Consider the following 26,967-nt stretch of genomic DNA (forward strand, 5'->3'; position numbering starts at 1 on the left):
TTCATGTTGCCATTTCTAATATAAAGTAGTGTAAAGTTCTTACTTATATCTGTCAGTAAACTCACCATGAAAGCACTAAAACATACCGGTGTAGTGACTTTACATTATTCACCCAAGGAACTTTAGTTATTAGAGAGTTCCGGTCAGACGTTTTTTCACTGGACATATTTCGGGCGTTGTTGTTGCACTAGTGAGCCACGTATGAGGAGATGCTGCTCCGTTATTGATTGAAGTAAAGTGTGAATGTCATTAAAACAGTTAGCTCCATCTTTTGACACTTCTTCCACTCCCGTCCTTGCACGCTACACCGCTACAACAAAGATGACGGGGAGAAGACGCTGTCGAAGGTGAGCCACGTAAATAAGACCTGAAGAGACTGTCAGAAAGCGGCTTGAAGATGATGTGTAAAACATCATCTATGCAACATTTTGAGCAAAGAACCACCATGACATGTTATGTAGACCAGTGGTCCCCAACCTTTTTGTACTTGCGGTCAATGCTTGAAAATTTGTCCCACGGACCGGGGGTGGGGGGTACGAGCGAGTAAAAAAAAAAAAAATTTTTTTTTTTTTGTCAGAAAGAAATACAATCATGTGTGCTTACAGACTGTATCCCTGCATACTGTATTGATTTATATTGATATGTAATGTATATATTGTATTTTTTATGTTGATTTAATAAAATAAATAAAAAAATATATATATGTATATATATATTTTTTTTATTTCTTGTGCGGCCGCGGCCCGGTACCAATCGGTCCACGGACCGGTACCGGTTGGGGACCACCGATGTAGACCACAAGGAAGTCTTTTACATTTAGAAAATAATCAAAATAATATGACTCCTTTAATGCACCCTAAAATCCGGTGCGCCTTATATATGAAAAAAAGATAGAAAATAGACCATTCATCGGCGGTGCGCTTTATAATCCGGTGCGCCCTATGGTCCGGAAAATACAGTATATATAAAGATAGTTGACGCAGTGGTAGAGCTTCCTGTGGTTCTTGGTTGAGACTGGGATCTTGGACTGGAAAAGGTTGGTGACCACTGGTCTAAACAATATTGCCCTTGCATAATAATAATAATAGTAATAAAATATTTTATTTGTAAAAGCACTTTATGTTGAGCAAACAACCTCAAAGTGCTACAGTGCATTTAAAAAGTTAAAAAACAACAACGCTAGAACCACAAATAGCTGCCCCCAACAAGTAAAATAAATAATAAAAAAAAATAAAAACTAGAACAGCCTAATAGCTAGAACTAGCACACATATATCTATTAAAAAAAAGGCTTTTTTAAAAAGAAGGGTTTTTAAGCATATATTCACCAACTGCTGTAGAAAGTGGATGGAGTTCGATTCCATTGCGTCATCTATAGGCCGACTTTAAACTAGAAATTCAATCCAAAGAAAGATTGTAAGAAGTTTTAAGACGATATTTTCCTCCTTGTTAAACTAAATAATAATAATGTATAAATAAATTACAAAATAATTGTTTATCATTGAATTAACAATGTTTATTTAATTTGCAAGTAGAAAATGAGTCAATGTATTGATGGATGCGGGAGGTTTCTTTGAAGGTCATCTGTGTCTTCTTGTTCTAGGAGCTGCTCCCGCTCGTGTTGTCCTTCGAGCTGCCCGCCATCATGCAGTCGGACCCCAGCTCGCCGAGCGTGCAGGCAATCTCGCAGACCTACAACCTCACCGTGTCCTTCAAGCCCCCCACGCGCCTCTACAGGGCCACCGGCGTGGTGCGCGGGTCCCAAAACAACACCAACGCCGTCAAGGTGAGGCATATGTGCACGTTTGGGATATTGAGGATGTTATCTGCTAGTACATGTTTGTTACTTCAAAAGTTCATGATTCATCACAAACAATGATGGCATTAGTCGTGTGTAAAAGCAGATGCATTATTTTGAGCGCACATGAAGCCCAATGGTTACTTGAAAGGTGCTTGTTACGCGCTGAATGATCACGTCAATGACCAAGTAGGATCAGACCTCTGTGGCAAAGTTCACTTGGAAATAAACCCTGATGGGACTTGAGAGCAAGTTTTCTGCAAATTAATGACGTGCCTTGAAGTAAACCTTTAAAAAATGTTCAGTGTATGACGTTGGGACAACAAAACAATGTTCATGTATGACATTGGGACAATCAATCAATCAATCAATCAATGTTTATTTATATAGCCCTAAATCACAAGTGTCTCAAAGGGCTGCACAAGCCACAACAACATCCTCGGTTCAGATCCCACATCAGGGCAAGGAAAAACTCAACCCAGTGGGATGACAATGAGAAACCTCGGAGAGGACCTCTAGGGGAGACCGGTGCAATGAACGTCGAGTGGATCTAGGATAATATTGTGAGAGTCCAATCCATAGTGGATCTAGCATAATATTGTGAAAGTCCAGTCCATAGTGGATCTAGCATAATATTGTGAAAGTCCAGTCCATAGTGGATCTAGCATAATATTGTGGAAGTCCAGTCCATAGTGGATCTAGCATAATATTGTGGAAGTCCAGTCCATAGTGGATCTAACATAATATTGTGGAAGTCCAGTCCATAGTGGATCTAGCATAATAGTGTGAGAGTCCAGTCCATAGTGGATCTAACATAATATTGTGAAAGTCCAGTCCATAGTGGATCTAACATAATATTGTGAAAGTCCAGTCCATAGTGGATCTAACATAATATTGTGAAAGTCCAGTCCATAGTGGATCTAACATAATATTGTGAAAGTCCAGTCCATAGTGGATCTAGCATAATATTGTGAAAGTCCAGTCCATAGTGGATCTAACATAATATTGTGAAAGTCCAGTCCATAGTGGATCTAACATAATATTGTGAAAGTCCAGTCCATAGTGGATCTAACATAATATTGTGAAAGTCCAGTCCATAGTGGATCTAGCATAATATTGTGAAAGTCCAGTCCATAGTGGATCTAGCATAATATTGTGAAAGTCCAGTCCATAGTGGATCTAGCATAATATTGTGAAAGTCCAGTCCATAGTGGATCTAACACAATATTGTGGAAGTCCAGTCCATAGTGGATCTAACATAATAGTGTGAAAGTCTAGTCCATAGTGGATCTAACATAATATTGTGAAAGTCTAGTCCATAGTGGATCCAACATAATAGTTTGAGTCCAGTCCATAGTGGATCTAACATAATATTGTGAAAGTCCAGTCCATAGTGGATCTAGCATAATATTGTGAAAGTCTAGTCCATAGTGGATCTAACATAATATTGTGGAAGTCCAGTCCATAGTGGATCTAGCATAATAGTGTGAGAGTCCAGTCCATAGTGGATCTAACATAATATTGTGAAAGTCCAGTCCATAGTGGATCTAGCACAATATTGTGAAAGTCCAGTCCATAGTGGATCTAACATAATATTGTGAAAGTCTAGTCCATAGTGGATCTAACATAATATTGTGAAAGTCAAGGCCATAGTGGATCTAGCATAATATTGTGAAAGTCCAGTCCATAGTGGATCTATCAATCAATGTTTATTTATATAGCCCTAAATCACAAGTGTCTCAAAGGGCTGCACAAGCCACAACGACATCCTCGGTACAGAGCCCACATACGGGCAAGGAAAAATTCACCCCAGTGGGACATCGGTGAATGACTATGAGTAACCCCCCCCCCCCCCCCCCCCTCTAGGGGAGACCGAAAGCAATGGATGTCGAGTGGGTCTGACATAATATTGTGAAAGTCCAGTCCACAGTGGATCCAACACATCAGCGAGAGTCCAGTCCATAGTGGGGCCAGCAGGAAACCGTCCCGAGCGGAGACGGGTCAGCAGCGCAGAGATGTCCCGAACCGATGCACAGGCTAGTGGTCCACCCGGGGTCCCGACTCTGGACAGCCAGCACTTCATCCATGGCCACCGGACCTATGCAACTCCTCCTCCCAAGGGACAGGGGAGAAGAGGAGAGAAGAAAAGAAACGGCAGATCAACTGGTCTAAAAAGGGAGTCTATTTAAAGGCTAGAGTATACAAATGAGTTTTAAGATGGGACTTAAATGCTTCTACTGAGGTAGCATCTCTAACTGTTACTGCTAGAACATTCCATAGTATTGGAGCCCGAATAGAAAACGCTCTATAGCCCGCAGACTTTTTTGGGCTCTGGGAATCACTAATAAGCCGGAGTTCTTTGAACGCAGATTTCTTGCCGGGACATATGGTACAATACAATCGTCAAGATAGGCTGGAGCTAAACCGTGTAGTATTTTATACGTAAGTAGTAAAACCTTAAAGTCGCATCTTAAGTGCACAGGAAGCCAGTGCAGGTGAGCCAGTATAGGCGTAATATGATCAAACTTTCTTGTTTTTGTCAAAAGTCTAGCAGCCGCATTTTGTACCATCTGTAATCTTCTAATGCTAGACATAGGGAGACCCGAAAATAATACGTTACAGTAATCGAGACGAGATGTAACGAACGCATGGATAATGATCTCAGCATCGCTTGTGGACAAAATGGAACGAATTTTAGCGATATTACGGAGATGAAAGAAGGCCGTTTTAGTAACACTCTTAATGTGCGACTCAAACGAGAGAGTTGGGTGGAAGATAATACCCAGATTCTTTACCGAGTCGCCTTGTGTAATTGTTTGGTTGTCAAATGTTAAGGTGGTATTATTAAATAGATGTTGGTGTTGAGCAGGACCGATAATCAGCATTTTCGTTTTCTTAGCGTTGAGTTGCAAAAAGTTAGCGGACATCCATTGTTTAATTTCATTAAGACACGCCTCCAGCTGACTACAATCCGGCGTGTTGGTCAACTTTAGGGGCATGTAGAGTTGAGTGTCATCAGCATAACAGTGAAAGCTAACACCATATTTGCGTATGATGTCACCTAGCGGCAGCATGTAAATACTAAAGAGTGCAGGGCCAAGAACCGAACCCTGGGGAACTCCGCACGTTACCTTGACATAGTCCGAGGTCACATTGGTATGGGAGACACACTGCATCCTGTCAGTAAGATAAGAGTTAAACCAAGACAAGGCTAAGTCTGACATCCCAATACGCGTTTTGATACACTCTAATAAAATATTATGATCAACAGTATGGAAAGCGGCGCTAAGATCAAGAAGCAGCAACATAGATGACGCATCAGAATCCATCGTTAGCAATAGATCATTAGTCATTTTTGCGAGGGCTGTCTCCGTAGAGTGATTTGCCCTGAAACCGGATTGAAAAGGTTCACAGAGATTGTTAGACGCTAAGTGTTCATTTAGCTGCTGTGCGACAATTTTTTCGAGGATTTTCGAGATAAACGGAAGGTGGGACACCGGCCGGTAGTTTACCAGGAGAACAGGATCGAGGTTAGGTCTTTTGAGTAGAGGATGAATAACCGCTTTTTTGAATGCTAGGGGAACAGTGCCAGAGGAAAGTGATAAGTTTATAATATTTAACACTGATGGACCTAATAAAACTAAAATCTCCTTGATAAGTTTCCCAGGAATTGGGTCAAGTAAACATGTTGTTTGTTTTGTCCCATTTACACATTTTAACAATTCCTCCAATGTTATTTCATCAAAAATAGAGAGACTATTTTGGAGGGCAGTGTCCGTCGTATATACAGTCGTATTTGTGTTAATAGAACCCAGTTGTAGCTGAGATGCGTTGTCTTTAATCTCTTTTCTAATGACTTCAATTTTCTTATTAAAGAAATTCATAAAGTCATCTGCCGAGTGGGTGGAGCTACTGGGAGGAGTCCCTTGTTGGGTTAGCGATGCTACTGTACTAAACAAAAATTTAGGATCATTTTTGTTGAGGTGGATGAGATTTGAGTAATATTTAGCTTTAGCTGAGGTAAGCATGCGTTTATAAGTTATTAAACTATCACACCATGCTTGATGGAAAACCTCAAGTTTAGTCGCACGCCATTTGCGTTCCAGCTTTCTACATGATAATTTCTGGGCTTTAGTTTCTTCTGTAAACCATGGTGTACGCCTTTTAGGGGCCCTTTTTAGTTGTTAGTGAGGTTATCAATAGAGCCCACATAATCTCCTCTCCTCTCCTCTCCTCTCCTCTCCTCTCCTCTCCTCTCCTCTCCTCTCCTCTCCTCTCCTCTCCTCTCCTCTCCTCTCCTCTTTCTCCTCTCCTCTCCTCTCCTCTCCTCTCCTCTCCTCTCCTCTCCTCTCCTCTCCTCTCCTCTCCTCTCCTCTCCTCTCCTCTCCTCTCCTCTCCTCTCCTCTCCTCTCCTCTCCTCTCCTCTCCTCTCCTCTCCTCTCCTCTCCTCTCCTCTCCTCTCCTCTCAGCCTGCAAGGCAGGGAAAGTTTCCTCATCCCACCAACAGCATCCAACATTGCTGACACAAACCACTTCATAACTTCTTCATCACTTCATAACTTCTTCATAACTTCATAACTTCATCACTTCATAACTTCATCACTTCTCCACACCCGCAGCCAAGAGAGTGCAGAGAGATGTTCAACTGTGTGGCTTTTAGTGCGGCGGGGGAAGTACAACTCTTACACTTTATTGCTTAGCACCAGACACACACGCACACGCACACACATGCATACACGCACACACACACACACACGCACACACACACACACACACTTCTTTTGCTGGTATGTGAGTCCAGGAGTTTTTCCCAATCTTTCCTGCCAATAAATAAACCAACTACAACATTTGAGTTTGTACGTTGGCACATTTGGCTTTACACACCTCTATATATACACTGTATAACCCCAAAAGGGACAAGCAATAGAAAATGGATGGATATATATATATATATATATATATATATATATATATATATATATATATATATATATATATATATATATATATATATATATATATGTATACAAACCCCGTTTCCATATGAGTTGGGAAATTGTGTTGGATGTAAATATAAACGGAATACAATGATTTGCAAATCATTGTATTCCGTTTATATTTACATCTAACACAATTTCCCAACTCATATAGAAACGGGATTTGTACATATATATATATATATATATATATATATATATATATATATGCAGTGGCCTGGAAGTGCAAAACGCTTTAATATTTCATAAAATAATTACAGTTACAGAAAAGACAAAAACAAAAGACACAACATTAACAATCTTAGAAAAAACAAAAGCCAAAACAAGTCACAATTTCATAAACTACCTTATTTACTCCCGAGACGACATCCTTAAAGTTTTCTAATCAACCAGAAATATCAAACCACTAAAATGCACCAAACAGGTTTTGCATTTTTCCCATAATGCATTGTAAAGGATTTAAAATGAGTGTATTTATTTTTATTGTTTATGCTGCTTCGACATTTGTTATAATGTCCACAAAGTTCAGTCAGCAGGTTGTGGAATGTGTGACCGTGTGTGTTGACTTGTTGGTTGTGGGTTTTTTTTGCACCATGATTAGGTAAGGTTGTTTGGATTGGGTCACATAAAGTTAATGATATGCTTGCGAACACTTCAAAGTATGACTCATGGTCATTGACCCGATTTACTCATGTTATCCACGAGATGGCGGCAAGGTTACAGAAATCAGATATTTAAAATTAATTTGGAAACACATGCCTTGTTAAGGTAAACTCACAACGTCTCTCAGGTGTGGCCCGCGAGCCGTAGTTTGGACATTACCTGGTGTAGAAGACTAATTAGGGACCGAGTCCCTTTGGGACAGAGGACCCTATTGTATTTCTAGCATTTTATTATTATACCGCCGCCTCTTTGAGCTGTAATTTGACTTCCTTAACATGCTTCAAAACTCACCAAATTGGACACACACATCAGGACTGGCAAAAATTGCGATCTATTCAAAAAACCAAACCCCAAAACTCAAAATTGCGCTCTAGCGCCCCCTAGGAAGAAAACACAGACAAAACGGCCTCTAACTCCTAGTAGGAATGTCGTAGAGAGATGAAACGAAAACCTATATGTAGGTCTCACTTAGACCTATATTTCATACACTGACAACCCACAGCAAAAATCAACAGGAAGTTTGCAATTCCCCCTTCAAAACAAAAGTTGAGTAAAAACAGTCACCTTTTTTCAAACATTATCTCCTCTGAGCGCGTTTGTTGTGTCGGCTTCAAATTAGAACAGGAGAGAGATTGAACCCTTCTGATTAAAAGTTGATGAAAGAGTTTTAATTACTGCTCCGGTTTGGATTTTATGAGCCCTCAAAGAACCGCTGTGGAGGTCCCGTCCATCACTGCTTGCAGCTTTAATTTCTACTGTATTTGTCATGAGACGAGGGTTTACGCAGCTTACTGCGAGGATTTTTCTCCCGGAATGCAATCGGACTATATACCGGACCAAGGTGGCAGGTAGGAACATATTTATTATTAACCTAACTACACAGGAAAAGACAGGAACTAAAACAAAACAAAAGAAAAGCGTGCCGGTCGCACGAGAGGCTAAGGAACATAAAACTTAATGCAGGAAACAGACGTAAACACTTAGCCTGAACTATGGACATAAACAAACAAGACCTACTGGACACGGCATGAATGGAACAGCATGAACTATGGCAAGGAACGAGTCAGAACCGAGCAATGTCGCCAGTCCGACTAACTGGCAACCACAGGCTTAAATAATAATCTCCTGATTCAAGCAGGTGCGTGTCCTGAACAAATGAGGCAGGTGAAACTATTGAGTCGCCATGGTGACAAAAAACAAGGAAGCGCAAACAGGAACTAAAAGAGTCCAAAAAATAACAAAACCCATGATCCAGACCACAGATCATGACAGTATTGTCCCTTAAAACCTCTAAAGGCTTAGTGGCCACATGCGTGGACAGCACCTTTTAGCTCTTATTTCCACAATTGTGTACACTACTGAATTGGGGTCTTATGGCCACTTATGTGGACACTTATACTGCCATCTGGTGGTGTCAGAAGAGTATAACATACAATGGAATTTGGAAAAAAAAAAAGTGTAAAAATAAGAATTAGCATGTCACTCAACATGAAGTACACGTTTGTGTACTTATGGACTAAGTACATCATATCAAAAGATGATTCTTAGTTTGTATTCTAATTAGGGTCCAATAAGCCCAAATAGCAAAGAGAAATAAAAAAAAAAGCATGTAAAAAAACAGCTTGTGCCTTAAGAGGTTATGAATATGTCAAGGTATGTAGCAGGTCAGATGAAGGGGAATATGTGAGGTCTATTACGCGGTGCTGCCAGACCCTGGGAATACCTTCAGAGGTTGCCAAACCCTCAGCTTTGTTACACTGAGCAGTGTTCTGCATGTGCGAGTGGATTCCCCTTTTTGCACAAGGCCGGCCTGCTTGACACCGCCAAGTGATGGTTTGCATAGCAGAGAGGCGATGGTGACAGCTGCCCATTACATTTTCCAAAGATGTCATTATTTTCTCAAGGATAGCGACTGTTTTATCATGCGGTGTGGAAAGAAATAATATTTGATCAAAGCTTTTACGAGCGATTGGGTTTCTCCACAGAAATGTACTTTATTGTTGTCAAACAGTTGCTCGTATATTTTTTGGGGTCGTGAAAATACAGTAAGGGCTAATTGTGGGGGTTTGTTATTTTTTCAATGGTAGGGTTTATTGCTCAAGGGCTCCCCCTGCAGTGTTGGAGTCCACTTGACTTTACAGCCACTGTAGTGTGGAGATTAATTAGGGCCAACGTTTTGTACTGGAAAAAATAAACAAACATTTGTGTATTCTAAATGAAAATAAGTGCACACATATTTCTCCAAATTGAATTTATTTATGATTAACCCGTATAATTATTTTGAAAAAATACTATATTTTAAATTGTTTTCTTTATTTTTCTTTTCTTTTTTTTTCCAAGAAATATATATATATATATTTTTTTCAAATTCAGACTTTTGACCTGAATTTTGCGTGGGGCGCCGGGTCATCAACTGAGGGGCGTGAAAAAGCAACTACATGTTGTCTCGCAGAACACAACTGTGGTGTGTTCGAGGACAGCTTGATAAAGTGGGGAAAGGAATGCTCGACAAAGCACAATGAAACAAACAAACATGCAAAAAACTGCGGCCTTTCTAACAGTATATTCATTTTACAATAAATTAATTGTACGAGGATCTGAAACTGCAAAGAAAAAAAAAGAAAAAAAAATAGAATCTTATTCAGGAGTGGAAAATTTGAATAAAGAATGTATTGAAAAAAATATCAATCATATTTTATTGAACCTAAAAAAATGTCTTCACTTACACAAAATTACGCATCAAAATTTCAGTTTCAAAGTTTATTTTTTTCAAGTACAAAACCATAATTTAACCTCCTCCAACCTCCGAGGACAGAGCTACGAACTATGGGAGACCGGGCTTTCTGCTCCGCCGCTCCCAGTCTGTGGAATGTTCTCCCTGACCACCTGAGGGAACCACAGACTGTGGATGCTTTTAAAAAAAGGTTAAAAACCCTTGTTTTTTTTTTTAAAAAAAAGCCTTTTTATAGATACACTACCGTTCAAAAGTTTGGGGTCTCCCAAACAATTTAGTGGAATAGCCTTCATTTCTAAGAACAAGAATAGACTGTCGAGTTTCAGATGAAAGTTCTCTTTTTCTGGCCATTTTGAGCGTTTAATTGACCCCACAAATGTGATGCTCCAGAAACTCAATCTGCTCAAAGGAAGGTCAGTTTTGTAGCTTCTGTAACGAGCTAAAGGGTTTTCAGATGTGTGAACATGATTGCACAAGGGTTTTCTAATCATCAATTAGCCTTCTGAGCCAATGAGCAAACACATTGTACCATTAGAACACTGGAGTGATAGTTGCTGGAAATGGGCCTCTATACACCTATGTAGATATTGCACCAAAAACCAGACATTTGCAGCTAGAATAGTCATTTACCACATTGGCAATGTATAGAGTGTATTTCTTTAAAGTTAAGACTAGTTTAAAGTTATCTTCATTGAAAAGTACAGTGCTTTTCCTTCAAAAATAAGGACATTTACATGTGACCCCAAACTTTTGAATGGTAGTGTATATGCATACTAGTTCTAGCTATTAGGCTGTTCTAGTTTGTATTTTTTTATTTTTTGTTTTATTATCTTTTTATTATTTTATTTTTTTTTCAATACACTGTAGCACTTTGAGGTTGTTTGCTCAATGTAATGTGCTTTTTACAAATAAAACTATTATTATTATTATTATTATAATGTAGTTCTATTCTGTAAGAGGCACAAATGGGCGGTAAACATGCATTCTAAAGTTGACAAATATATCAGAAAAGTGATAAAAAATGTGTTTCCCATTAGTGGCCATGCCAGGGCTAACATTAATAGTCGCGCTGTCAAACGATGAAAGTATTTAATCCTGATTATTGCATTTTGTTCATAGTTAACTCAAAATTGATTGTGATTAATCACAGGTAGATATAACTTTTCATCATTAATAAAAGGTACCCTAAATAGATCATTTTCAAGTTTTTGATATCATGACTGGACAATAAGTTTTAATGAATTTTTTTTTTTAAACGTTGTGCTATTTTAAACAGCTCAACACAAAAAGGACATAAACACACTTTTAATGACAATTTTAAAAAATGACCTGCTCTCCGTTGTTGTTTTGCCAGATTTTGTATTTTGTAGGAACACAGAATTTGTATTCTTGCTGTAGGAGCACTGGCATTCAGAGGAGAGGGGCTACACTTCCATCTTTAGATACCATCCATCCATCTATTGTCTACCGCTTGTCCCTTATTGGTGGTGTTGTAGTCTATCTCAGCTGCATTCGGGCGGAAGGCGGGGTACACCCTGGACAAGTCGCCACCTCATCGCAGGGCCAACACAGATACCAGTTTCACACATTAATATCACAAAATGTGGATTGTTACAATCATAGTTTCATGGTCAAAGATGTTTGGTAATGTAATCTGTGATATTTCTACCTGAATAAATACATCTGATATTCTGTACAAGTTAATAATATTAGTAGTGCTGTGTCTTAACCTGCTCTATTTATTCATCAATTGTAATATGAAGCCTGCTAAGCATTCTGTAATTGAGGACTATCAACCAGAACATATTGTAGGATAATATACACAATGTTTCATTTTGCCACAAATTCCCCCTCTACATTCCTCAACTGATGTACTAGCATTTATTTAGGTAGAACTATCACAGATTACATTACATGATGTAATCTGAATGATTGTAATTTTAGACATTTTTATTTTGTTATTCTAATTAGACCCGATTAAAGCGTAGTGCTTTTATTTTGAAGCTGGAAGTATGTGGTTGGTTTGAGAAGGGGTGTTTCCTGGTATTTCCATTGTGCACCCTTTTCTTTGTCCATTTCTGCTCACTACTTTCCTGCTTGTGGCTCAACAGTAACCAGTGAACGCAGCCCCATTTTCCCACGTTACGGAATGGCCCGAGGGTCAAAAAGGGCGTTGATTGCCCGTCAAATTAGTGCCGTTAAAGGAACTGACAGCCCTAATTAGTAACAGAAAAATACATTATTAACCCTAAATACAAGCGTAAAAGTAAGTTAACTACTGTAATAATGAGTTGAGTTCTTTGACGCTCGCTGCGCTGAGGTTTCAGTGGTGTCCTGTGTCAAGTTTCCAGCGACTTTGGAGCTTTTGTCGACTCTAAAAGGTTGACACATTGTTGATTGTCATGTCCATACTCCACAGTAAGTCTTTGCTGTCGTCCAGCATTCGGTTTTTGTTTACTTTGTAGCTGGTTCAGTTTTAGTTTGGTTCTGCATAGCCTTCCCTAAGCTTCAATGCCTTTTCTTAGGGGCACTCACCTTTTCTTTAGTTTTGGTTTAAACATTAGACACCTTTTTACCTGCACACTGCCTCCCGCTGATTCCGACATCTACAAAGCAATTAGCTACCTGCTGCCACCTACTGGTATGGAAGAGTATTACACGGTTACTCTGCCGAGCTCTAGACAGCACCGACACTCAACAACAACACATCATTTGCAGACTATAATTACTGCTTTGCAACAAATATTTTTACCCCAAATAGGTGAAATGAGATAATCTCCCACGGCACACCAGACTGTATCTCACGCCGCAGCACAGTGGTTGAAAAACAATGATATAAGCTACAAATTGTGTCTTTAAGGGAGAATATACCTCAGTTTGCCCACGTTTGTGTCTTTTCCTCGCCAGCGAGGCACTGCCCTCCTGTTGGAGCACCTGGCGGGCAGCCTGGCTAGCACCATTTCGGTCACCACCCACCTGGACATCGCACCCCAGCACCACCTCTTCATGAGGGGCCGCAACGGCAGCAACATCAAGCACATCACCCAGAGGACGGGGGCCCAGATCCACTTCCCGGACCCCAACAGCCCGCAGAAGAAATCCACGGTCTACATCCAGGGCACCATCGAGTCGGTGTGCCTGGCTCGCCAGTACCTCATGGTGAGGCTTTTTGTCTTCGTTTTTGTGGGAAATATCTTCTCCAGCATGTGTGCTGTGCTATAATCAACATCACGTTGGTATGCCAGGGATGCGCGTTCACCACCGCCGGGGTTTTCAGGAAGAACCTTGGCTGGGTTTCCTTGGCTTGAACAACAAGCATGAAGCTGCTAGTTAGAAACTGCTGCTAATGATCAGCCTTTTTTTAAAACTACACGCTGAGGTTTCTTGGCGCCCTTGACCCTGAGGTGGTTTTTATGTCAAGCACTTATCGTTTCAGTCATTATTGCTAAGTGCTTCTGCTGCCCCACTGCATCATTCTGCAGAATGAGACCATGCCAAGGTTGTCGCGGCGACCAAAAAAGGCATCTTGCTGTTTTTCTGAGCACCAAAACAAATAGATGGTAATGAATGGATGACAGGAGCCTAAAATAAAAGTGGACATGGAGAGTCCAGACTTTGTGATTTGGCCTCTATGCAGCCACACCCTTGATTACAGATCCAATGCTGCTAATTACATCCACTCACAATAGGAGCGGCGGCCATGCAACGCTCGGCCCAAAATATGGATGTTTGTGGTCTTGTGGTGGTGATAATGTGAAGCATATTGCACCCCCCCCCCCCCCCCCCCCCTCCACCTTGTCAGATGTAAAAGTCCCCCAGGGAGTCTTGAGTGTTTATTGGGTTGGGTTTCAATTCTAAATCTGTTACTAGTAAACACTCTTTGTAATAATGGCATATATATAAAGCAACGCCGGTACTTTTACTAGTAACAAGTAATCGAATTAATGACTTTTAGGGCCCTTAGCGATAGCCAGAGGTGGGTAGAGTGGCTAGAAATTGTACTCAAGTAAGAGTACTGTTACTTTAGAGATGTATTACTCAAGTAAAAGTAAGGAGTAGTCAGCCAAATATTTACTTGAGTAAAAGTAAAAAGTATGTTGTGAAAAAACTATTCAAGTACTGAGTAACTGATGAGTAACCTGTTCGTTTAATGATGACGGCAACAAATAATGCACAAAAACATAAAAATAGCAATGAGCAAATTCAGAGCCAGGAATATCTCTTAAGAAACTAAAACAATAATACATATTAAATAATAATACATTAACATAAAAAAATGAAGGCAAATTGAGCCACAATAACTTAACAGCACCATAGGCTCAGTAGGCAGAGATTACAAAGGAAAATAACAAGTTAGCCTTTACACAAACCATAAACTGATAGGTGTGGGCTGCACCTGAGAACCCACTGTGCACTTCTGATTGGTGTGTGTGTGTGTGTGTGTGTGTGTGTGTGTGTGTGTGTGTGTGTGTGTGTGTGTGTGTGTGTGTGTGTGTGTGTGTGTGTGTGTGTGTGTGTGTGTGTGTGTGTGTGTGTGTGTGTGTGTGTCTATGAGGCTGCAGTGCGTTAATAAAAGTCCCCACACGATGTATATTTGACAGTGATTCATAGCAGGGAAGCTAACATCAGCCTACGGTGACAGCCAAAATATCTACTAACGTTACTTACCGCCATGTGCTTCCTCAAATTTGACGTTGAGTTCATGTAAGCTTAAGCTTCTTGTTGTTTGCCGCTGAAACTTTATGTGCCGTTAATCATGTGACCGCCTGGCTCTGTTTGATTGGTGAAACGGAGTCAAACGTCACCAGTGACTGCATTTGATTGGTGAAACGCAGGCATGCATAGATCCTACTTTGAAGGTCTGTCTGACAAAGCAAAACAAACAAAGCGTGCGTTAACAGATGGATAAAAATCAGTAGTGAGTAGCGAGCTGAATGTAGATAAATGGAGCAGAGTAAAAGTAGCGTTTCTTCTCTATAAATATACTCAAGTAAAAGTATGTTGCATTAAAACTACTCTTAGAAGTACAATTTATCCCAAAAGTTACTCAAGTAGATGTAACGGAGTAAATGTAGCGCGTTACTACCCACCTCTGGCGATAGCTTGAGGTAACGTGGCACACTACTTTTAATGTGGTTTTATGTATGTGGACAACAAGACAGCGTCATAAGTGCAGCAAGTTCAATGCAGGAAATATCTTTTTACTGGTGGAAGCAACTAGCAGTATCGCACTCAACAGGAAGAGGCAACATCACACTGTGACACAGCAGACAACAACACACGTACACCACGGGAATAATGAACAACAAATAAATGATTGAAGCGACAAACTTGCCATCCAAACAATACCCCGTTTGTTGACAAGAAGATATGACAGCAATGGAAGCACATTCAATGTCTTTATTACGCAAAGGTATAACAATCCGGTGAAAAGACTCAATAGAGCCGGCGTCAAACCCGACAAAGTGCGCTGCTAACTGCTAAAGCTAACAAAAGCAGCTCCGTTGAAACCCTTGATGATGTCACATGTCACTAGGCAACAGGCCTTTTAAAAGCACAGACACTGTGCTCTTATATTGTATTAAACATCTCTCAAATGCATAAGCCAGCTAATTAAAGTTTGTTTAAGTTACCTATAAATTACTTTCCCGAGTAATTAATGACATTTATTAAAGAGTGATTCCATTAGTAATTAATTTTCTTTTTTGGTCAAGTAACGAGTAAATGTAATTTATTACTTTTTAAAAGTAATTTTCAGAACACTGCTGAACAGTTTACTGACTTGAAATTTCTCCCACAATGTGCACTGTAATTTAAGGATGATCAAGGTCCGTGTTAAAAAGTGTAGTGTCTCCTATGTCATTCATTTATCCGCTAATCAAATACAAGTGGTCTTGAAAGGCCAAGTAGTCGCCATGCGAGTAAGAGTGTAGATCCGCCACCACAAGCCCAGGAAGTGTGCATTACCACAGCATGCAAAAAACCTCTAGAAGTGTGCAACCTAACATTATCGCGTCTATAACAATAACTATTTAGTCATTTGGCAACATTTTTCCTTCCTGGTGAAATATGTAAACCACTGGTGTTCAAACGGTGGCTTGGGGGCCGTTTGCAGAATGCAGCATTTTTTACTGGTTGGTGGCACGTTGTCGAAATAAGATGAACAAAGAAAACCGGCAAAATTCACACAAAAATATGAGCAAACTGTCAGGTTTAAGCACCGGACTATCTATTAAACAGGACAAGAAGCAAGGAATCAAGCAGAGACAGATTTAAATTTTGCTCATGAGGAGAAACGTATTGGGCTGCACGCTCAGTTACAGTCTCCCACCACGCTCTGAGGTACAGCCCCCGCGCTCCCCATTTTATTCAGGAGTTCCCTAGTTTACATCGCAGAGGCTGCTTCTAAAGGGAGGGGTAAGCAAGCAGCCTCAGTAGACACAATACATGATTATTCAGAATGGAAATGTGCTGACACTCGTGATTTCGCCCTGTCTCTGCTTTGTCTGCGTTGAGGTACTCGATGTCCGTCCTTGGCTGTTAGCAGGGTGTGAGACACCAACAGCAGCAGCGAGGCACTCCTAACTTGCAGTGGAAGATAACAAGTTATGTGCCTTTAAGCATAAGAGTTGTGTGATAACTTATATATCATTATTCTAACACAAACATTACAGACATTTTTCAGATTTGCCAAATACGTTTTTTTTATGGAGGTTAATTTGTGTCTTTGGTTACGAAAGCTTTTGTTTTTTACAATGAATTCTTTACATTAGAATTTTTCAGCACTGAATTTCATTGAAACATTTTTTATAAAATTTCAGTGTATTAAAATTCAGTGTCAAAAAATTAGCTGCTTGAAAAAGCAAGACTCACTTCCGGTAAAATAAGGCTAATGTCTCAGTACAGCCAATGAGGTGTCAAGTTTGAAGTCATGTGACACGGATCTTGCAAAACAGCATAAAAAAAACAGTTAATTGGGCGACCTGGGCATAATACAACTTAATTAGCATTTCAATGCTGGATGTTTTCAAACTATAGAAATGATTCCAATGGTTACAATCTGCACTCAGGAGTTAGTGTGTGTCATGAAGTGCAGCTAAACTGACTGTCATACACAATGTGACCAGCAGGTGGTGCTGGATAATGATTTTCAGGTAAAGTTAAGAAGAAGACTTGATGGATGCATTCGTGGAGGGAGGAATAAATGTTTGAGCGGAAGCTTGTTGTTTGCAAGACAAAGTTTGGTCATTAATAGATGAACAACACACTACAGTGACCATAGGAACAAAGATATTATATTATATATTATATTTTGCTTTTAAAATTCCCCGTGTTTGTTGCATCTTGTTGTTGTTGCTCGATTACAAAAGATGTCGACCAAGGAGGTGGTCTGCAGTCGAGGAACAATATCCATATATTTTAAATATTCAGTATTTTATTGTTCATAGTTAATATTGTTTATTTATTTGCAGGTACATTCGACTGTCTTTTTCAGTAAAAAAATGAAACAGACCATCTCAAAAAGGGAATTAACTTTTGTTATTTTACTGAATTATCAGTTATCAGAATGTACGTGAAAATAAAGAATGTGTGATCTACAATATAAACTATGAACAATAAAACACTGAATATTGAGAATACGCTCCTGCAGACCACCTCCTTGATCGACATCTTTTATACTCGAACAAGAACAACAAACACGGCCAAAGATAAATGCAAAGGGTACAAAACATCCACATATTGGATGTAATTAAGGATGGTGTTTGATAAAAAAAATTATCGAGTTCGAGCCCATTATCGAATCCTCTTATCAAACCGATTCCTTATCGATTCTCTTATCGAATCCAGATAGGTTGTTGTATATGGAAAAAAACACAATATTTGGTTTGACAAAAGCTCACTTTTGTTTTATAAGAAAAAAATTAAATTAAATAAATAAATAAATATTGACTCTTACCCCCCTAAAAATAATAAATGAAAAAAACTGACTGTTGTTACCCAAAGTATATTAAGTGGGATTTTTCAGAAAAACAAATATATACAGTAACACAAAAACAACCTGTCTCTGTGATCACTATAGGTGTATAAATAATAATATAGCGTTAAATAAAATCAGTCCCTTGGGCACAAAACTGAAAATAATACAGCTCTCCAAAAAGTGCACTTCTGCTGCTATTGGAACATACTAACTACACACACTATGACACTAAGAACACCACAGTCATCAATCAACAATTCTTATTATTTCGATGGTGGAAATACACGACTGGCAGCCATTTTAAGTCCCCAAAATATCCATTGAAACAGTGTACAAAAATCGTTTTTCAATAAACATCTTAGTATCAAATTGAACCACTTTCCACCTTAATATTGAGTTACATTAACAAATTAAACAGTTTACTTACAGACTTACACTACCGTTCAAAAGTTTGGGGTCACCCAAACAATTTTGTGGAATAGCCTTCATTTCTAAGAACAAGAATAGACTGTCGAGTTTCAGATGAAAGTTCTCTTTTTCTGGCCATTTTGAGCGTTTAATTGACCCCACAAATGTGATGCTCCAGAAACTCAATCTGCTCAAAGGAAGATCAGTTTTGTAGCTTCTGTAACGAGCTAAAGTGTTTTCAGATGTGTGAACATGATTGCACAAGGGTTTTCTAATCATCAATTAGCCTTCTGAGCCAATGAGCAAACACATTGTACCATTAGAACACTGGAGTGATAGTTGCTGGAAATGGGCCTCTATACACCTATGTAGATATTGCACCAAAAAGCAGACATTTGCAGCTAGAATAGTCATTTACCACATTAGCAATGTATAGAGTGTATTTCTTTAAAGTTAAGACTAGTTTCAAGTTATCTTCATTGAAAAGTACAGTGCTTTTCCTTCAAAAATAAGGACATTTCAATGTGACCCCAAACTTTTGAACGGTAGTGTATCTTTTCCAAGGCTTGTAAGACCCAACACAACTTTTCTACTTCTCAATTGTCTCATGAACTGAACTGACGTCGTCAACCCGGAAGTGCCCAAACTAATGACGCGTAGTGTTTTCATATCGCCACAAGGTGTCAGTAAGAGTCTACAATCAAACGTACCGTCCCACAGGAAATGCCCTGTGGGGCGGGATTCGTTCCCAGGGATTCGAATAAAGAACCAACTCTTTTTCTTTACTATAGTGGTCTCGATAACGGGAACCGGTTCTCAAAAAGGGATTCGAGTCCATGGAATCGGTTCTTTTCTTATCGAACAACCGGGAGAACCGGTTTCGAACATCATGCCTAGATGTAATATCACTGTTCTGCAGAACTTGGCTGTAGAATTCTGCCTCCGTCTGACACTCGCTATTAGGCGTTGCAAACAAACCCCGCCCACTCTTCCGCACTCTTTGTTCCCAGAGCTTCGTATGTCACTCAAAAGTGCAGATTTAATTGGAATCATTTCTATAATTTGAAAACATCTAGTATTGAAATGTTTATTAAGTTGTATTATACAAGGTAGCCCAGTTAGCTGCCTTTTTTTATGCTGTTGTGTCACGTGACTTCCAACTTGACACCTCATTGGCTGCTGCTGAGACAGGCTCGATTGCTTCAGCCTTATTTTACTGGAAGTGAGTCTCGCTTTTCGAAGCAGCGAATTTCTCGACACTGACATTGTTTACACAGATGTTTTATACTCTGAATTGTTAAACACACGCATTGTGACAACACATTTTTGTAATACAATTGTCAGCATAATTTGATGTAAAAAAAAAAAATTCAAACAGAAAAAATTCAGTTACATAAATTTAGTGTCTAAAAAAGCTTTCGTAATAAAGACACAAAGTAAACCTCCATAAAAACACTTCTAGGGCTGTTATGTTTGATAATATTTGTTTCAATGAGTTTACATAAGCGAGTCTTCTGGTGTTTTTAGTTAGTTGAACCATTTTGTTTTCCAAAGTGCGAGAGCAGGGAATGTACTTACAATTCATTCTGGACCTCTGATTTTTTCTTATGTCTTTTTTTTTCTTTATGAATACGAAATTACCTTAAATTATATTCACCGTGGTCTTAAAAAAAGTCTTACAAAGTCTTAAATTTGACCTACTGACACCTGCTCAGACCCTGTTGTACCGTATATACTTTAAATAAGATTTATTTTACATTTAAGGCAAATTTATACACTTATAATCTTTTCTGATAGACTAAAAACAATGTTAGTTATTCTTTGTCTTAAGTTGATTTAAATGTCTTTCTATTTTCATCAATGTTAATAATGATACAATGTTAGGCAGAAGTGTACTTATAACAATTTTATAGACACAACATGTTTTCTTCTTCCTAAGGGGCGTAACAAAAACTAATTACGAAACAATGTCTTAAACACTTAACAGTTTTTAATGCAGTTTTTAATTGTTTTGAATTTTGGTATTTAATAGTGATCAAAAATCGTGGATATTCACAGGTATTGTATCTGTCAGGTTCAAACACCGATGACATCTATTAAACAGACAAGAAGCAAGGAATCAAACAGAGACAGGTTTCAATTTAGCTCATGAGGAGAAACGTTTGGTGCTGCACCCTCGTACAGTCTCCCACCACGCTCCGAGGGGCAGTCCCACACGCTCCACATTTATTTGGACATTCCCTGATTACATAGCCGCAGCTGCTCCTAAGGGGAGGGGGGTCATAAATAGCTGTTGCACTCGGTCATAAACAGTTCAAAGAAAAGGTGCCTGGAGCGGCGTCAGGTCCTGCTCCCTCTCCGCTTTGTAGATCTCGGGTCATGACAAGATCTTCCTGTGGCTGAAAATAGATCAAATAAACTCCTCCACGTCGCATCCCACCGCACAGAATGGAGTTTTATAAGCCTTTCGCTTGATAAAATCAAAGACAGCTTTTGTCTTCTCGTAGGGCGACCTGAACTCATGGGAGCACAAAGTTGTGTGATAACTTATATACAATTATTCTGACAGTATCGACCACTAAAATTCTAGTATCGTGACAAAGCTAGAAAAAAGACAAAAACACACACATGCATGCTATCGCTAGCTTATTCTGTTGCTATGTTGTTGCGCTCCGCATTCTCCACTCTGCTGCAGCCTTGTTTTGTTTGGTGCCCTCAGTCTCCTTTTTGGATCAAATGTGTCATAAACACAGGAGACTCCACCGTTGTTGGATCGCTGCGACTGATGCACGACATGACTTTTGGCAAAATGGCGCGGCCCTAAACCGAGGTAGCTATGACCATTGCACGATGGTCCTGTTACAATAATGATATAGAAGTTATCACACAACTCTTATGCTTAAAGGCCGTTGCTCTAGTTTTTATCTATTGTGCTCAAGCTGTACTTTTCTTCTCGTGCAAGGACACACAACTTGTTATCTTCCACTGCAAGTTAGGCGTGGCCTCGCCGCAGATGTTTTCTGTCTTTCAGCCTGCTGACAGCCAAGGACGAACCAGGACCAACCAGCACATTTCCGTTCTGAATAATCACGTACTGAGCTGCTGGCATAATGTGTGACCCCTCCCTTTAGAAGCAGCCTCAGCATGGAACTAGGGAACTCCTAAACTGAATAAATAGAGGAGCACGTGGGCTGTGCCTCAGAGCGTAGGGTGAGACTGTAACTGAGTGTGCAGCTCCATGCCTTCTCCTCATGAGCAAAATTGAACTCTGTCTCTGCCTGATTCCTTGCTTCTTGTTCTGTTTATTAGATAGTTTGGTGCTTAAAACTGACAATTCCCACTCCAGTAGGTGGCAGTGATGTGTGTTACGGAGTCAAACGGCGCAGTGTGTGTTTCTTGTACTACAACCTTCACATTTTGTGTGTCAGGGCTGCCTGCCGCTGGTGCTGATGTTCGACATCAAAGAGGACGTGGAGGTGGAGCCTCAGTGCATCACGGCGCTGATGGAGCAGCTGGACGTTTTCATCAGCATCAAACCCAAGCCCAAGCAGCCCAGCAAGGTATGGCGGACATCAGACACCTTTGGAGGGATCAACCCGTACCAGTAGGCGCTTGTTGTTTTAAATCAACTTATTAGCAGGTCACAGGGACTTGGAAAGGGGAAAAAAGGGACACGATGCCAAAGAACCGAGCCATGTTCATTCAGGAGACAAAACCATTAAAAGATGTCTGCGTCTCTTAATTGCATTTTGATGCATTTAAGCTGCCTCTAACTTCTATGTGGACTCATGCAGACGTCCCTCCAGGTGTCCTCCTGGGGGCCTCATTAGACGTCCCTCCGGGTGTCCTCCTGGGTCCATCCAGGTGTCCTCCAGGGGGACCCATGCAGACGTCCCTCCAGGTGTCCTCCTGGAGGCCTCATGCAGACGTCCCTCCAGGTGCCCTCCTGGGGGACCCATGCAGACGTCCCTCCAGGTGTCCTCCTGGGGGCCTCATGCAGACGTCCCTCCGGGTGTCTTCCTGGGGGCCTCACGCAGACGTCCCTCCGGGTGTCCTCCTGGGGGCCTCATGCAGACGTCCCTCCGGGTGTCTTCCTGGGGGCCTCACGCAGATGTCCCTCCGGGTGTCTTCCTGGGGGCCTCATGCAGACGTCCCTCCAGGTGTCCTCCTGGGGGACCCATGCAGACGTCCCTCCAGGTGTCCTCCTGGGGGCCTCATGCAGACGTCCCTCCAGGTGTCCTCCTGGGGGCCTCATGCAGACGTCCCTCCGGGTGTCTTCCTGGGGGCCTCACGCAGACGTCCCTCCGGGTGTCCTCCTGGGGGCCTCACGCAGACGTCCCTCCAGGTGTCCTCCTGGGGGACCCATGCAGACGTCCCTACAGGTGTCCTCCTGGGGGCCTCACACAGACGTCCCTCCGGGTGTCCTCCTGGGGGCCTCATGCAGACGTCCCTCCAGGTGTCCTCCTGGGGGACCCATGCAGACGTCCCTCCAGGTGTCCTCCTGGGGGCCTCATGCAGACGTCCCTCCGGGTGTCCTCCTGGGGGCCTCACGCAGACGTCCCTCCAGGTGTCCTCCTGGGGGACCCATGCAGACGTCCCTACAGGTGTCCTCCTGGGGGTCTCACACAGACGTCCCTCCGGGTGTCCTCCTGGGGGCCTCACGCAGACGTCCCTCCGGGTGTCCTCCTGGGGGCCTCACGCAGACGTCCCTCCAGGTGTCCTCCTGGGGGACCCATGCAGACGTCCCTACTGGTGTCCTCCTGGGGGCCTCACACAGACGTCCCTCCGGGTGTCCTCCTGGGGGCCTCACGCAGACGTCCCTCCGGGTGTCCTCCTGGGGGACCCATGCAGACGCCCCTCCAGGTGTCCTCCTGGGTCCCTCCAGGTGTCCTCCTGAGGGCCTCATGCAGACGTCCCTCCAGATGTCCTCCTGGGGGCCTCATGCAGACGTCCCTCCAGGTGTCCTCCTGGGTCCCTCCAGGTGTCCTCCTGGGGGCCTCATGCAGACGTCCCTCCAGGTGTCCTCCTGAGGGCCTCATGCAGACGTCCCTCCAGGTGTCCTCCTGGGGGCCTCATGCAGACGTCCCTCCAGGTGTCCTCCTGGGTGCCAAAATGGCCAAACCATACAGTCAAGCCTCCTAAGTACCCTTCACTAAGTACCCTTCACTCAAATATTTCAAGGAGGTGACAGATGTCCACCCCTTCCAAATCCGCTGCCTCAGCACTTTGGCCCCCCCGTGCAGGACAAACTGTAGCCACCAGGTTTGAAGTCTGTTTTTAGAAAAGCAAACAGTCATGCCACCATTTTAGTGTGACCTTCAAGAAGGGCGGGGCTTGTGGCCTGCCGGCTGCACCAATGATTATTTCTCTAGCCTTATATTGGATTGATTTCCATGGTATTTGTGGTACGTGGGGGAGGGTAAAGCCTGGAGTGGTAAGTGAGGGAGGGTAAAGCCTGGAGTGGTGAGCCTCTTAGGAAAGATGCAGCATCATTTATCAGATGCAGCATCATTTATCAGATGCAGCATCATTTATCAGAATGATTCTTAGCTTGTGGGCTACTTTCTTAAACTTGTTAGGTAGTTTCCCAAAGTCAAACAATGATTTAAAATATGCTAAATTATACACATTATTAAAAAGATATATATATAATACATACAAATATACGATACATTATTTTACTAATTATATATCTATAAAAAATAAATGTTAGGATAGCCTCCTGTTTTTGATATATGTTTTTAAAAATCATATATTGGCATCTGAATGCATTAACACAGTGGTCCCCAACCACCGGGCCACTGCCCAGTACCGGTCCGTGGACCGATTGGTACCGCGGCCGCACAAGAAATAAAAAAAATAAAAAAATAAAAAAAATAAAAAAATTTAATTAAAAAAAATTAAAATAAAAAAATAAATAAAGTTTTTTTTTTTTTATTAAATCAACATAAAAAACACAATATATACATTATATATCAATATAAATCAATACAGTCTGCAGGGATACAGTCCGTAAGCACGCATGATTGTATTTCTTTATGACAAAAAAATAAAATAAATAAATAAAAATACCATAACAACCCCCCACCCTCCTCTTCTCCCCCCAGTCCGTGGGACACATTTTCACCGGTCTGCAGCTACAAAAAGGTTGGGGACACTGCATTAACAGATTGATTACTCCAGAAAAATTTTGTAAATGTTAAAATAACTACAAATATAATATAAAATAATATTAAAATAATAAAATAAAATAATATAAATAATAATATAAATAATATAATATAAATAATATAAAATCATGTATTTGTCAAATCTTATCTGATGTTCAGTTTGGGGTTTTTGTCAATAACATCAAAAATGGAGGTGGTGTTGTTAAGGAGCAATTTTTTCTATATTTTTTTTATTTTAATGTTATAGTTTTCCCCAATCCTCTTTAATTTTTCATTTTTCATAATATCTTCATATTTGTAAAAAGGTTTTTTCACTAGAGATGGGATTTATGGCTCTTTGAGGAGCCGTTCCTTTCAGAGAGCCGTTTAAAAGACTGGCTCGTTATTATAGTATTAGTTGTACAATGAATGTAGAACATAATTATTTAATTTACACTATTGGTGGGAATTATTTAGAAATATTGGCCATAAATGTATTTTTGTTGTGTTCCATAAGGCGGTGCCATATTTCCATGCTTTGGCAGCGACGTCACTCCTTTCAATTTTTCCTCACCTAAAAAAAATTTGTACCATTTTTAAAATATAGAAAAAATACACAATTAATAACTAAGAATAAAATGCATTAAAAGTATAAATAAAACTACAATTAAAAATGAGGACATAATATAATGTGTTAAAAAATGATATTAACATAGCTGGTGTGTGTACGCTTGAACTACCAACCTTTAGAATAATGAACTTGAAAAGTGAATCCAAATGAAAATAAAAGAAAAAATAAATATAATTTGAAAAATAATAATAATTTTAAAAAATATATATATATTTTTTTATATGTAAATAATATAGATTTGCGTATGATGTGCACATATACTGCATATATATATATATATATATATATATATATATATATATATATATATATATATATATATATATATATGTGTATATATATATATATATATATATTTAATTTTTTAAATTTTGTTTTTAAGTCAATCCAAATGCTGACACATTTTCTGGTCCAGTTGCCGGCCGTGTGAGCAATTGCCGATGCTAAATTTGCAAGTGTAAAAAACACGTTTCTCCAGCGAACAACTCACAACTGGAAACACATTCTAATCGTTCACATAAAAGAGCCGTTCAAAAGACTCGATTTGTTTGCGAACGTCACATCTGTTTTTCACTCATTATAAAAAGCTGCATTGGCCAGCATGTTTTATATATACTCTAATATTCAATAGTGTTTATATATACTCTAATATTCAATAGTGTTTATACATACTCTAATATTCAATAGTGTTTATACATACTCTAATATTCAATAGTGTTTATATATACTCTAATATTCAATAGTGTTTATATATACTCTAATATTCAATAGTGTTTATATATACTCTAATATTCAATAGTGTTTATCTATACTCTAATATTCAATAGTGTTTATCTATACTCTAATATTCAATAGTGTTTATATATACTCTAATATTCAATAGTGTTTATATATACTCTAATATTCAATAGTGTTTATATATACTCTAATATTCAATAGTGTTTATATATACTCTAATATTCAATAGTGTTTATATATACTCTAATATTCAATAGTGTTTATATATACTCTAATATTCAATAGTTAGTGAGCATGATGTAAGGTCTGCTCCCACACTCTGCAGTGTTTATCTTCCTAATCTCTCCTTAATTCCTTCTTCCTTCCTCCTCATCCTCCTCATCCTCCTCATCCTCCCTCTCACTCCCTGTCTACTGCTGCCAACATTCCCCAGCCTCCTCACCACCTTCTTCCTCATCATGTCTAACATCCAACCTCCTTCCTCACCACCTTCTTCCTCATCATATCTAACATCCAACCTCCTTCCTCACCACCTTCTTCCTCATCATATCTAACATCCAACCTCCTTCCTCACCACCTTCTTCCTCATCATGTCTAACATCCAACCTCCTTCCTCTCCACCTTCTTCCTCATCATGTCTAACATCCAACCTCCTTCCTCTCCACCTATTCCATCATGTCTAACATCCAACCTCCTTCCTGTCCACCTATTCCATCATGTCTAACATCCAACATCCTTCCTCTCCACCTATTCCATCATGTCTAACATCCAACCTCCTTCCTCTCCACCTATTCCATCATGTGTAACATCCAACCTCCTTCCTCTCCACCTATTCCATCATGTGTAACATCCAACCTCCTTCCTCTCCACCT

General features: G+C 40.2%; 1 protein-coding gene across 4 annotated transcripts in view; it reads left to right on the plus strand.

The window, feature by feature from the left end:
* The window catches only part of LOC133657607 (protein bicaudal C homolog 1-like), a 164,526-nt gene that overhangs the window by 119,822 nt on the left and 17,737 nt on the right, over positions 1-26,967 (plus strand). For all 4 annotated transcript variants that reach the window (XM_062059117.1, XM_062059118.1, XM_062059119.1 and 1 more), the window contains 3 exons: positions 1,603-1,785; positions 13,099-13,350; positions 22,006-22,137. In XM_062059117.1, coding sequence (XP_061915101.1) covers positions 1,603-1,785; positions 13,099-13,350; positions 22,006-22,137 — 567 coding nt within the window. The remainder of the gene's footprint in view (positions 1-1,602; positions 1,786-13,098; positions 13,351-22,005; positions 22,138-26,967) is intronic.

The sequence above is a fragment of the Entelurus aequoreus genome, linkage group LG09 (assembly GCF_033978785.1).
Source record: "Entelurus aequoreus isolate RoL-2023_Sb linkage group LG09, RoL_Eaeq_v1.1, whole genome shotgun sequence".
NCBI lineage: Eukaryota > Metazoa > Chordata > Actinopteri > Syngnathiformes > Syngnathidae > Entelurus > Entelurus aequoreus.